General features: G+C 34.5%; 1 protein-coding gene across 2 annotated transcripts in view; it reads right to left on the reverse strand.

The window, feature by feature from the left end:
• The window catches only part of ptp4a3b (protein tyrosine phosphatase 4A3b), a 191,064-nt gene that overhangs the window by 55,147 nt on the left and 122,675 nt on the right, over positions 1-13,242 (reverse strand). For both annotated transcript variants that reach the window (XM_028818116.2, XM_051936101.1), the window contains exon 4: positions 1,204-1,809. In XM_028818116.2, the coding sequence (XP_028673949.1) occupies positions 1,204-1,308 (105 nt within the window). In that variant the 5' untranslated portion in view covers positions 1,309-1,809. The remainder of the gene's footprint in view (positions 1-1,203; positions 1,810-13,242) is intronic.

The raw sequence follows: 13,242 nt of genomic DNA on the forward strand, positions 1-13,242 counted from the left end.
ACAAATGTCAAGAAAAGCTGTTTTAATGAATTCACATTTTGTGACACTGTCTGAGTTTGGACATTGGACTTGTGTTAAGTAAAGCAATTTACATTTTTAATTGAAAGAAGGTAAAGAATTTGAAATTGAAGCTTAGTAAAAACAGGCTTGTTAGCTTAACAGCATGTCTTTTACTTATAAACTTGATAAGCTTGTTAGTCTTGAGTCCTTTTGATAAACATCTTACAAACATTTTTGTATACATTTTCGGCTTATTTAAAAAGTTGTACTTTGTTTATTATTTGTGTGTGTTATACAGTACAAGTTGTGGTAAGAAATAAGTATTGCATGAATAAAATGGCAATCCATATTTGTAATCACACCTCAAGACCAAAAAAAAAAAAAGCTGCTGTGCAATTAAGGATTAAAAATGATTATAACATATAAGTGTTTGTATAATTATATTTAAGCAATGTTTAATCCCTAATATTAATTAATTGATTATATACATTTTTATGTTTTGTTAGAGAAATGGTGAAAGCTACTTTTTCAATTAAACTTTATTTCAGATAAGTACATTACAGAAAAATTAAATAATTTGACAACTTATAATTACGAGAAGCATTTTATTTTCTTTTATGCCATATGTATTATGGATAAATATTTTTCTACATATTTTTATAGTTAAAAGTATGTATTTTAAGGAAATTTTATTTATTTTAGCATTTTATGGTTAATAAACAATAAGCCTACATAAGTTCATTTTGTTAATAAAAAATAAACAGTTAACACCTGTGGTTTGTAGTTTAATAATAAAAACACTAATGTTAACACATTAAAATAGGACATAAGGCTTCTATGCATCTGATTATGTAGGAGCTTAGTGTAAAAGGGTTTTAAAAAGCATATTAAAAAAACAAAACATGCAACTTATATTGGAATTGGCTGATCCAGTAACATGAAATCGGTAATCAGTATTGGCCTTAAAAAAAAAAAAAAAAAAAAAAAAAAAACCTGATTGGAGCATCTCTAGTGTATACACAAGGGAGACCTGACATGGACTGCCATCTCATCCTTGGTTGGATGCTGCTGGGGTAAACTCTTGTGGTTCTGAATTAAAGAAAAATATTCTTATATATTTGCTTTTCTAAGTAAAAGAATAAGTAATTTTGTTAGACTGAAACATACGTATGGGGCAGCTGGGCTGCACTATTTTCTACTTACCTCTATAAAAGTGTTCAGAGTTGAGTTAGTAGGATTATGGGTAATAAGAAACCTCATGTTCTTGTAGCAGACCTCCACAGGAGCAGGCCGATTCATACGAGCCATATTGGAAAATTTTGGCAGCTGGGTACTTAAAAGAGAAAAGGAATTTCCAAGGAACTAAGCAAAGAAAAAAAATCCCACTATGCCACTCACAAGAAGGTTCACCAATCTTTGCCTTTCAGTGTTCCTATTAAATCCACAATATTTTAAGGTTTTTCATATGGACACTTGTGAATGTGGCTGTGCCCAGCTGTTTCAGGGTGAGGAGAGGGGATGTTGTCAGCTCCTTTACACCAGCATTCGTTCCTTGTAGTGGGTCACATTACCCCATTTGGAAGTCTATGGTTCTTCTTAACAAAGGTGCTGATGTTATGCAGGCAACACAGTTTTATTTACATTCAATATGTAAAAATAGATCACATCAGAATTTAAAAATGGAAATCTCCTATTTGACTTCTGGGGCTGAACAATGTTTTCACATTAGATGCCGAGATGTTGTGCGTGGCAGTAGTCGCCGATCCCCCTGAAGAGCTCCATTCAAAGGCAAGTCAAGCTGTGAATAGTCTAAAAGAGAAGGAAAACAGGATTAAAAATTACATGCGTCTCACATGGCCTTTTAAAAGGCAATGCCCTTTCAAGTTGTAAGACAGGTGCATTAGAATTTTAGGATGTTTCCAGTATATTAAATTTCATATTAAGCACTTCACTACTTGGGTGTAGAATGGTATGGAATTTAGACAGTTTCTAATCTAATAGTTGTGTTCATAAGACAAGATTTATATGCAGAAATTCAATTATAATACTATAATATATGCTGCACCTTCCTAGGTATTCATTATAGTGTTTTTTTTTTTTTTGTTTTTTTTTTAAGAAATAAACTTGTGCTCACAAATCCCCATGCAGTAAACTGATAAACATTACAGGAAACACTGATGTGTATAGCTGGTTTAACTCTGAGGTATTTCATTATCAACATTATGAACTAAAAGGTTTTTATCTCAATTCAGCAGCACATTATGCAAAGCTTATACAATAATATGCTTCCCCTGTTCCTTCCTTTTCTGAAACTGCAAATCATTCTCCTCTCTTCTTTCACTATTAAATAACATACTAGGAAGCAAAAGAAAAACATGAATGTTTTAACACTACTCTGCAGACATTGGCTGAATCTATACCAGATTTCCATACTCTGTAAAACAGCTAGGTTGATTCCCTTTTAAAATAAAATATATAAATAAAATGTACTCCGTTTCAGTAGGAAATACTTAAGTATATTTATGTTGGCTAGAGTAACTGGTGGGGGCCTGGTGGTTTTTTGTCTTTGGAACCCATGCAGATTTTGTTTTTTTCTTCAGCAACGTGTTCCTGGAATATTTGTTTCTTTTTTTCCCCCCTGTCTTCCCTGGCCATCTGACCATAACTGACTTCTTTCCATTAGAAGCCTAAAAACAATAAGTATTCTCCATTTAGCTTCATCAAAAGCCTTCTCTTCATGAACACATACTATCACTGTAGGTGTTCTGACATTGACAAAGTTTATATTACAATAAGCAGTTAATGCCAAACAAAGAGTGTCTGCCTTTTAATAAACCCATTCTGGTTCTGTGAAATTGCAGGTGATAAGGTTTCTAGTTTTTAGGGAGTTCTTTTGATAGAACCAAATCATTTGTATTTCAGAAATGTATTTTTTCTTTTATCAGAAAAACAAAAATAGAAGATCAAAGAAAATTCTTAATTCTAAGGGCTTCTTGAAAACATCAGCATCGTCAACAGTGGTAGTTCTGATACATATTTTGGTTCAGGGAAAAAAAAAGTCAGTAAAATGTAGCTGGTTATGAGACTGGTTGTGGAAACTTTTCTCTCTGCATTGATTTTTATGGTACCAGGTTTATGCAGGGAATTGCTAAATCCATTAAATTGTCAATTGGTCTAGTACTATAGGAATATCACTTCTCTGAAGGATTTTTCCCCTCCAATCTTACATAATTCACATTATATAAATGTCGCTGCTATACCTACTGGTGAACTGATAGGTTAAGCTGAAATCAGAATCTGCCAAATTTAACTTTCAACAAATAATTTTCTAATTATCACTGGTATTGTGAGGAAAAATTAATAATTGGCATTTCTGGTCACTGATGCCATTGAATAGTTTTAATTTTAAAAGGTACATTTTATATAAGTCAACACCTTAGAACAACATTTTTCTGATTGACCTGGGCCCTTGGTAATAAAGGGAAGCAAGCTGTATTTCATTTTATTTAACAGCATAAAGTACACTAAATATACATTATGCTTCATTTAAAAAGAACTTACCATGTAAAAAAATAACTTTGCTGATTAAAGGAACACTCCACCCAAAAATGGTATTTTTATATTTCACTTACACCATGTGGTTTGTAGTGATGGCTGAGAACAATTTTAAATCTCATGTTTCATTGCGAATGGAAATAATGCTTCTGATACAATGGGAGTCTATGGTGAACAACAGCAAACATTTTGTAGTGAAGCATTCCTTTAACATATCTCACACAGTAAACAGCCAATCAAAGTTTTAGACTGTATTAACTGTTTTCTGAAGGAGGTTACTTTTCTAGGAGCAGAGCTATCATGCAATTCACTGTTAAAATGGACTACAAATGGAGCTAAAAACAAATAAAAACATCTTTCAAAAGCCTTCAATTCCAAAATTAAAAATTTGCAAACAACATGTTCAAGAGTCCTGAGGTTCAAATGAGAAACAATATGTGCCCAACTTGGATCTTGCAGTCCGATCCTATCTTGCATATCTAATCTGCCAAGATCAGATCCCTGGGTACATAATGAGTAGTAGAGAGCAGAACGATGACAAGGAGGCTTTAGCAGTGGAAGAAAACACCTGGCTTGGCAACCCTGAGGTTTCTACAAAAATAATATATTGCTTTTGAATGGCTAAGGACTCTGCAGCCCAAAGATTCTTTACTCATGTGTTTGTGGCAAACTGACAAGTACAGCCGTTTCTCCTTTCAATTCCAAAGAATAACTTTTCATGGATTTTTTCCTTTGCACAATTATCAATTACAGGGGCAGAATTGCAGAATTAGCTCAAAATCTGTCTTTTAGGACTAGAACATTAAATCTATGCATTTAACTAGCTCCTGACAAGAGTGTGGCAGCATCAGAAAAAGTGAAAGTTGACTGATAATGGAATTTCATTGTCCAAGTGATCAGGAAAAAAAAAACAACAAAAAAAGTTTTGATTGTTACTGCTATACTCTAACAAAGGCAAACAGAAGAGATAAATAATTAAAATCTCAATGTTAAATGGTTTTGGTTTATTGTTAAGCAAGCAGTGCTAACAAAGCAACTGAGGGGAAACAATTGACTATCATACATGTCATACAGGCTTTTCTCAGTTTCTCTATCACAATGAAATTTACAAGAGTCATAAACTAATAATAATAATTCTTTGCACTTATATAGCACTATTCACACTACTCAAAAGTAAAACAATTACAACACAAATACAATTACAAAGTAAAAAGGAGCATGGCATTAAGTTAAACATTCTATTTTGCCTTCTATGATTTCGTTACTAAAGGGTAACATGCAGAACAAAAATTAAAGATGACATCTTTTAATAGTTGTGTTAAAAATGCACATGATGCAGCATGAACAGTCTTCACATCTTTTGCAACATTCTACACTCTAATCTTCCACCCTCAGTTTCTTTTCCTACCTGTGTGTTATACTTTGCTCTTCTTTGGATAAAGCTGCTTGTTCAATAGGGACAAAATACAGAGTAAACAGATGCTGCTGCCGACACTAATACCTGTGTCTCTGCTCTGAACCAGTTCAGTCTGCCTTGCTTTGCCATATGACACTGACAACACTCAAACAGCTAATGTCACACACAAATGCACTCCTAATGCTCTTACAATAGCCAAGTGCTCCCCATTACAACCCCCCCATCCAAAAAAAAAAAAAAAAAAAAAAAAGCACACTTCACTTCATGGAAGTAATCATACAGCATTCATGAACAGTAAAGCACATAAAAGTAATAGGTATGCTAAAGATCACTTGTTCTTGTAATCTGTAATCTCAGCAGGTGACCCAAAGCCTTAACTTGGCATCCATTTGAGGAATCTGGCAAACGCATTTGCATTGATGGCTTCAACTACACCACTGGGATCAGTATTAAATATAGCACTTGCTAATTTTAAATATGGCTCTCAATATTTGCTGCTTTGAACAGGGGCTGCTCACAAGGAAGGAAAAGCCAAACAGCTAAAATTGTTTCTTACTGCAGTATTAAGAGTGTCATTTTAGGCAACTTTTATGCACGGCAAGTGGCTTGAGAAATTTTGTGAGGGCCTCTTGAACAAGAATTAATCCACTGTTTTGATTTGTTTTTTGTTTTTAAACTGTGCTTCATTATATCATTATATCTCATTTGTTTAGTTGATTTTTGACCAAAACAACTTAAAAATATAGGCAGTGACATGCTTAGAGAGGAAAAAAAAAATCACTAAAAACAAAACATAAGTTACTGTGGTGAGGATTGAACCTAAAATCTTGTGGTTTATGGTCCAAGGTCCTTTTCTATGTGATTACCAGTTTTTAAAGTAACACTTTGTCCTACAATTATTTTTAAATTTGTTACCACGTAACAACCTGTAGCATGTCTATCTTTACACCCTCACCAATTGCACACTACCACATTATTCAAGAAGTACCTTTACAATAACTGCTTTCTAGAGGCAAAGCATTTAGTTTCTTGATCAGAATGTTGAACATACTTTGGCTGTGAAAACTGAATGATGATCTCCTGTCAGTGAGATACTCCTGTGTAAACAGAGAGTTTGTATAGTTTATTATTAAAACTCTATCCCATTTATTAAACGCAATAAATTAAACTGATTTTGCATAAAATAAATAAGTACAATTTGCATAAACTAAATAAGTACAATAAGAATGAAACAGTTTAAAAAAAAATGAACTGATAAAAGGATTTATGAAGAATTTATAATAAAGTTACAGTGCAAAGTATTAAAATTATATAAATTATTATCAACAGGGAAGTTTATTGTCTGGAACAAGGTCACATTAGGTAGTAAAGTTTAATATTTACTTCCAAATTTAAAATACATTCATTTTAAAAATGTACAATACAACTTGAATATTCATATTGAAGAGAACTCTCAATGTCTCCAGATACTGTCTCTGTGTGCCTTTGTGTAACACTAGAGGATTTTTGTAGATCACATCCTGTATTCGCACATCAATCCAAAAAAACCTCTTGGGCATAACGGAACAGGAGAAACTGAAGAGGAAAAACCCCGGCCACATGTAACTGGATCTCAAACATTACATGCAGTTACTTTTCTGACTGCTGCAAGGCATTAGAAAGTGTCACGTCACTACCTTTGTTTTATTTATGAATGGTGAACTGTGAGTCTTTGTATATTTCACAAGTGTAACAAATTAATACAATAAAAATACACTACAATGATCAGTAAGTCGTCTTTATTTAAAGCACATGTCTGAGTAATTAGCAGGAAAATAAAATTTTGTTTGCCATTAGTGAACTTAGTAAAGTAGAGATGAGAAGTTTAATAACATGGTTAATCCCAAAGCTGAATGAAAAATTGTTGCATAATGAATGTGGATGACCAATAATTGGGTCAGTACAGTTGTAAATCTGAAGGAAAGCAGAAATGTGGAAATTGTCAGCAATCTCGTGATGCTTTGTGGTCTATTTTTAAAAGGAACCAACAGCTGCAGTGTTCATACTCCAGCCTCAAGCAAAAGAGTAAACTATAATGCACATACATTACTGGTGGTGGGCTTACCCTCATAATGACCTAGCAAAATCAAGGGGGCCTGCTAGTAAGTCAGTCAAACCTAAGTAATCATGGCAAGAGGAGAAGAAGAAGAAGAAAGAAAAAAAATCAGTCCATTAATTATTCTCAGAAGAATCAAAGGAATGGACAAAGAGAATATAAATAAGCAAATGAAAAATGACATGAAGGAAACACAAAATATGCAAATCTAGTCATAACTACACAGATTATGTATTAACTATAAATGGTGTTGCTTTCCGTCTATCCCATTAAAAATTACCAAGCACTTTTCTTTCACTTCCCACTTGTCTCTTTTTCTCAGTTTCTGTCTCTGAAGAGCTCCTGCAGGATACCATTCTTGAACTCTGCATACTGAAAGTAATAGATGCTACTGTATGTGTCATTTTCTCACTCAAGCATGCACACACTCCGAAGAAATTTCCACCTCACCTTCCCTCTACTACATACAGAAACAGTGAAACTGTATACATTCTGTTACAATTCCCTACTCTCCAAGTACAAATTTACTTATGAACCTCTTTAAAATTTAGAACATTTCTGTGACACCATTGCCACAGCTGGTTTATAACATTGCCTCAGTTTTTTGCTAGACGTAAATGTTATGTTTTCTTTGCCTCAGTTTCTGAATTGTTACTAAGACTGGAAGTAGTAAAGCCTGTGCACTGGGAGAGTGTTTACTGATACTGGAATTTCATTGTCCAAGTTAATGTTTTATCAACAAATATTCTAAAAATCCATAACATGCTTCTTACCAAAAACACCTTTCATACTGGAATGTAGTATGAGGAAACTGTCATTGTATTGCTGAAGTTATTTCTTGTTTTCCTGACTTAGTTGTGTGCCTTTCATTCAAAAATGTACAGTAGAAAGGTGAAACTAGGCACCATTATATCATGTTGCAGCTTTGACAACTGTATGCTAATCAAACTGAAGATACAGTTTTCAGACTGTATTTACTCTGATACATGAATGGAAGCACAATCCTATTCTGGAAGTAGGTCCTGCAGGTGGCTATTTTCATCCTAACCAGTAACTTAATCAGAGACAAATTCTTGCCTTGAATTAAAGCCTTATCTGTTTAATGGTTTGTCGTTATAGGTTTATTTGCTCAAACTGGACATACACTAAACAATTGTTGTAACTGTTTACTGCATATAAAAAGATAACTTACTATGACTTAAGCAGCAAACTACCAATGAGGTTTAAAAGCAATGTATCCTATTGAAGAGTAACACATGCCAGGTCATTTGTGACTGACTTTTCTGTGACTGCAAACACTAAGGAGAATAAATTCAAATTTCAGCCCACAAACTGGCCTTGAATTGTAAACTCTAAAATTCTGAAAAATGACAGCATGTGCTCCCAGTAAAACAGAATTGCAATACATATTCTTGAAATACAAAAAGTGAATTAACAAAAGTAAATTTCCAACTGTAGTCAAATGAAATAGAAGAATGACAAGGTGAAGGTTTAAATGCAAACCAGACCCATCCATTTGCTGAAAGCACACAATAACCTCTGTTTAAGAAGCTACCTGGCATGAAATCTGCAAACCAAAACACTTGGATAAAACTATGAAGCCAAAAGAAGACTTTAAAACAAAAAGAAAAAATGAAAAGGGCAGAATTTAGCTTCAAATGACAGTATTCACCAGCCCCTCAGCTAGTAATTCAGCATGAAATTCCCGGAAGGTAATATATTCACATCTTTCTGAGAATTCCTAATTCTATAGTAAGGGTCCCAGTTAAAATTTAACATTTGTGAAATCCATATGCATACGCTTCAAAGAGTCTATTTTATAGGGCTCCTGAGAAGCTTGTGCATTGCAAGCAGAAATACCATTTGGTGTTGAATGTATTTTGTATGTATTTTGTATGTACAGTATTCTGATCATATTAATGGTGTCAGCAGTTAACTACATCTCAGCAAATATAGATTTATCAACTACAGGTTTCAAAAAGGTCTAGAAAGTAGATTAGTAAATGTCCTTTCCCTTGATGTTTTCAAAAGTATTTCTTTATTTTTACCTGTTATATGAAATGCTGCGAGTGACTAAATGCTTACATTTATTACACTTGGGCCAAGATGAACTTGCAGGGAACTCAAGCTTGAAGTACAGCAAAAACATTAACAGATGCCAGCAAAGGCATGTAGCCAGCTAAGGGGGCTGCACCAAAAGCAAAAGGTCCTTATATGTTCCAAGGCTGCACTTTAATTGATATACCTTCTGGCCCACAATCCCATAAGCATATTTGGCACTTGCTATGTGGCATTGCGGAACATCCTGAGTTATTTAGAGAACTAGTATCTGGGAGATACAAACTACAAGTAAAGTTGTTGATGGGTGATTAAGACCTACTGCACAGCAAAATCTTAACAGAAACTTTTAAAAACTGAATGACATCAATCATTTTCAACAACCAAACTTATTTTAGTTCAGGTTTTGATAGCAATATGTAAAACTGATTGCATAATTATTCTATCTTTAACAAAGTAGTCAAAGTTTAAATTAAAGGAAATAAATACAAATACACTTTAGGGGTGCACTGTGTACCAGGCAGGAACCGGATATGTAAGGAAAAACCCAAAATTTAAAACGGCACTATAACCAGCATTTCAGGATTTTTGGTGTCAAAAGTAATCATCAGCTTTCCATTTACACCCCTCTTCCGAACACTTGGGAGTAGCCAAAGAAAAATGTGCTTACAATTGCAGGTGGTGATCACTAAACCACAAGCTTCAACACAACTGACACTACACATGGGACACCTCCTAACCACCCGGATTACTTTGAGGTGATCAAGACATGAGGGGTTTTCATACTGCCACTGCCCTATTGGCTTTAACAAAATGTATGCAATCAGGAGGGAAGTGGTGTGTAGTGCAGTGCAATGACACAGTGCACCAGGGAATTTGGAATACGACAGGGTTTTAGGGGTTTGTAGTTATCCATTATTTAATCTCGAACTGTTTTAGTACCAGTACTAAGGCCACAAAACTGGCATCAATAGCCAAGTCAAAATATTAGTACCAATCCATTACTAATACAGTGGAACCTCGGGTCACGACCATAATTCGTTCCAAAACTCTGGTCGTCACCCGATTTGGTCGTGACCCGAACTAATTTCCCCCATAGGATTGTATGTAAATACAATAAATCTGTTCCAGTTCATACGAACTGTATGTAAATATATATTTTTTTTAAAGATTTTTAAGCACAAAAATAGTTAATTATACCTTAGAATGCACAGTGTAATAGTAAACTAAATGTAAAAACATTGAACAACAATGTAATGTAATAACATTGAACGGAGAAAACTAACATTGCAAGTTCACGCTACAGCCTTACGAACTGCTCGCTGTAAACACTTTTTTTTTCTTTTTTTTTTTTTTAAATGAGTTTTAAGCACAGGGAAAAAAATGAAAATTTGAAAAATCCTTAATTTATACAAAAACTAATCATAAACAACCAAGAAAACTAACCTTGCATGAGTCGAGTTCTGGCATGAAGGAAGTGAGGAGGAAGAACTAGCCACTCATAGGAGGATAGTTTTGCAGCAAATCGCCATGAATCTTCCTGGCTTTCTCGCATAACATCGCCTCGCTTATGCTATCCCCTGCAAGTTGCTTCTCGTTCAACCACACTACCAACAGTTTTTCCACCTCTTCCAGCACTTGAGGCCTCTGCCTGGTTAACACTGTAACTCCTTTTGCAACATCAGCTGCTTTAATGGCCTCTTTCTGCTTTAGAATAGTTGAAATCGTAGACTTTGACTTCTTGTACTCGGCGGCAAGATCAGTAACACGAACGCCACGCTCATACTTTTCAATTATTTCTTTCTTTAATTCAAATTCAATTTTCTTCGAACCTTACTTCTCACCAACACTACCACTCTTCACTTGCTTAGAGACCATGGTTAATTGAAAATTAATGCAAAAGCACACGAAATAGAGCACAAAGAGTTCACAGCGAATACACGCACGTCTGACCGAGAACAATGTACAGGGAGAGACTGAACAAGTGCGGAAATCATCGGCGCATATGAACCAGAAGGGAAACTGGCTTGTTCGTCACCCGAGTGTGTGGTCATGAACAGATGCAAAAGTTTGGTGAACTTTTTGGTCGTAACCAGATTTGTACGTGTTCCGAGACGTTCGTGACCCAAGGTTCCACTGTAGTTGGTTACTGGTCAATGTACTAACAACCAACAATCAGAAAAGATGTGAAACAATGCAGAAAAATGTATATATGAAAGCCTGGTGTCAAAAGGACTCAATCAGGCTGTCCCATCTGTTTGTAATTGTGTACCCCTTTGTGTAACATGAAGAAGAAAAAAAAAAAACCAAAACACAACCTGTTGGTCCCGCTACATAGTAAGAACAGCATTTGAGGTCTTTGAAACTCTTATTATAGCACAGGTTGAACTCTATAATTTTATCAAGATTGTTTTGAGCTTCTGTCACAACCTTCTATATAGCCCATCTGTTCTGTGGCACCAGTCAGAACACTTTCTATATTGCAGCAGACAAAACATCATTTAGTTCAAAATACTGACATAGGCAGTGTGGTTTAGTGATTAAGGAACTGAGCATTAATTTTGAAGGTCGACAATTTAGTTTCTACTATATTTAGCCTGTATATGATCCAACTGTAAAAACATAAAACTATTTTAATGATGTACTTGAGGAGATTGTGTTTACAATAAGAAAAGTGCTATAGAAGATGCTGTTTTTGTTGTATATCACACCTATAAAAACTTTTTTTTTCTAAAGTAGATTATGTTGCATGAAGAAGTCATCAAGACTTAAATTTTTCTGAAAGGGGTTATTTTACCTTACATAAGTAAGACTAAACACGAAAAGGTAGGTTTCACTACAGCTCTAATTCTCCGCACTAGTGATATGTACCTGCCACTTCTAAACTGAACAAGTGAAAGATATGACCAACTACAGCAGTCTTGGATGTTCTAGGACAGTTACTGTATCTAAAAGAACATAGAGATGCAACCAAAAGGTGATTGTCTAAGTAAATTGGATTAATTTCACCTGACTAACCACATTATTATCTAGAAAAGTTGACAATACTCTTGCAGTGCATTTTTTAATACTAGAGTAACTCAGGGGAGATTAAAGAAAACAAAACATCAGCATTAAAATACAAGCTGTGTTGGCAGGTTGCTAGGCTTCTATCCCTATGAGATCAACAAGTTTCTTTTATCGTGCAATCAAATAGAGAAAAATTCTACACATTAACAAAGTAAATCCAACCCATCAACCTCAGCTGTGGGTATGTTGTAAATGTAGGTATTGGCAAATTTGGCAAAACAGGCTTATAATTTTTTTTTCGTAGTTTCAGATGAACATCCCTTCAATATTTTTGTTGATCTCAATGTGAAAATCAAACCTAATACAGCATGAAAAGTAATGACCGAGACTCCTTTAGCTGTACACTATACATGTACCAAAACTAATTTGGTAGGTGCTCTGAGTAGCTGTGTTGAAGAATGTAATACAATATTCAAACTATTTGAAATTGCAAGTAACAGTGCTTTACATATAATACGTTATGGGGACAAAGATGTTCTTTCTATTTATCTGATCCAGATAATTAAATTATTAATAGAACATTACAGACCAAATAAGTATATTTATTTACTTATATTTATTTTACAGGGGGTTAATGTAACAATGTATTTACCAGCATATGCACACCATTATGTCGTCTGCAATCGTAGGGGTGCCGGTAAAAGACGTAGTATTGACTCATTTTCTGACTCTGAGCCACTCATTCTTTGACTTGTTGTGCTGGTAATGTTATTATGAATCTCACTGTTGTTAGTGTGGGCAAAGATCTTTTTATTTACTTACACAAAGATCTGCGACAGGCAACACAGCAGAACACTGGTTGTCTCAATTCCAGGAGACTACAATCCTGGCCTGGAGTGAATGACTGATGGAGTGTGCAATAGACAGGAAACCCATTAAGAGTTGGTTACCGTACCCCAACTAAGAAATATTTAAAATAGTTGGGTTCAGAAAAGAATTGACTGTTTCAAGACATACAGCGGAGGAAATAAGTATTTGATCCCCTGCTGAATTTGTAAGTTTGTTCACTTACAAAGAAATGATCAGTCTCTAATTTTTGTTGCATATT

This window comes from Erpetoichthys calabaricus, chromosome 13 (genome assembly GCF_900747795.2).
Source record: "Erpetoichthys calabaricus chromosome 13, fErpCal1.3, whole genome shotgun sequence".
Classification (NCBI taxonomy): Eukaryota; Metazoa; Chordata; class Cladistia; order Polypteriformes; family Polypteridae; genus Erpetoichthys; species Erpetoichthys calabaricus.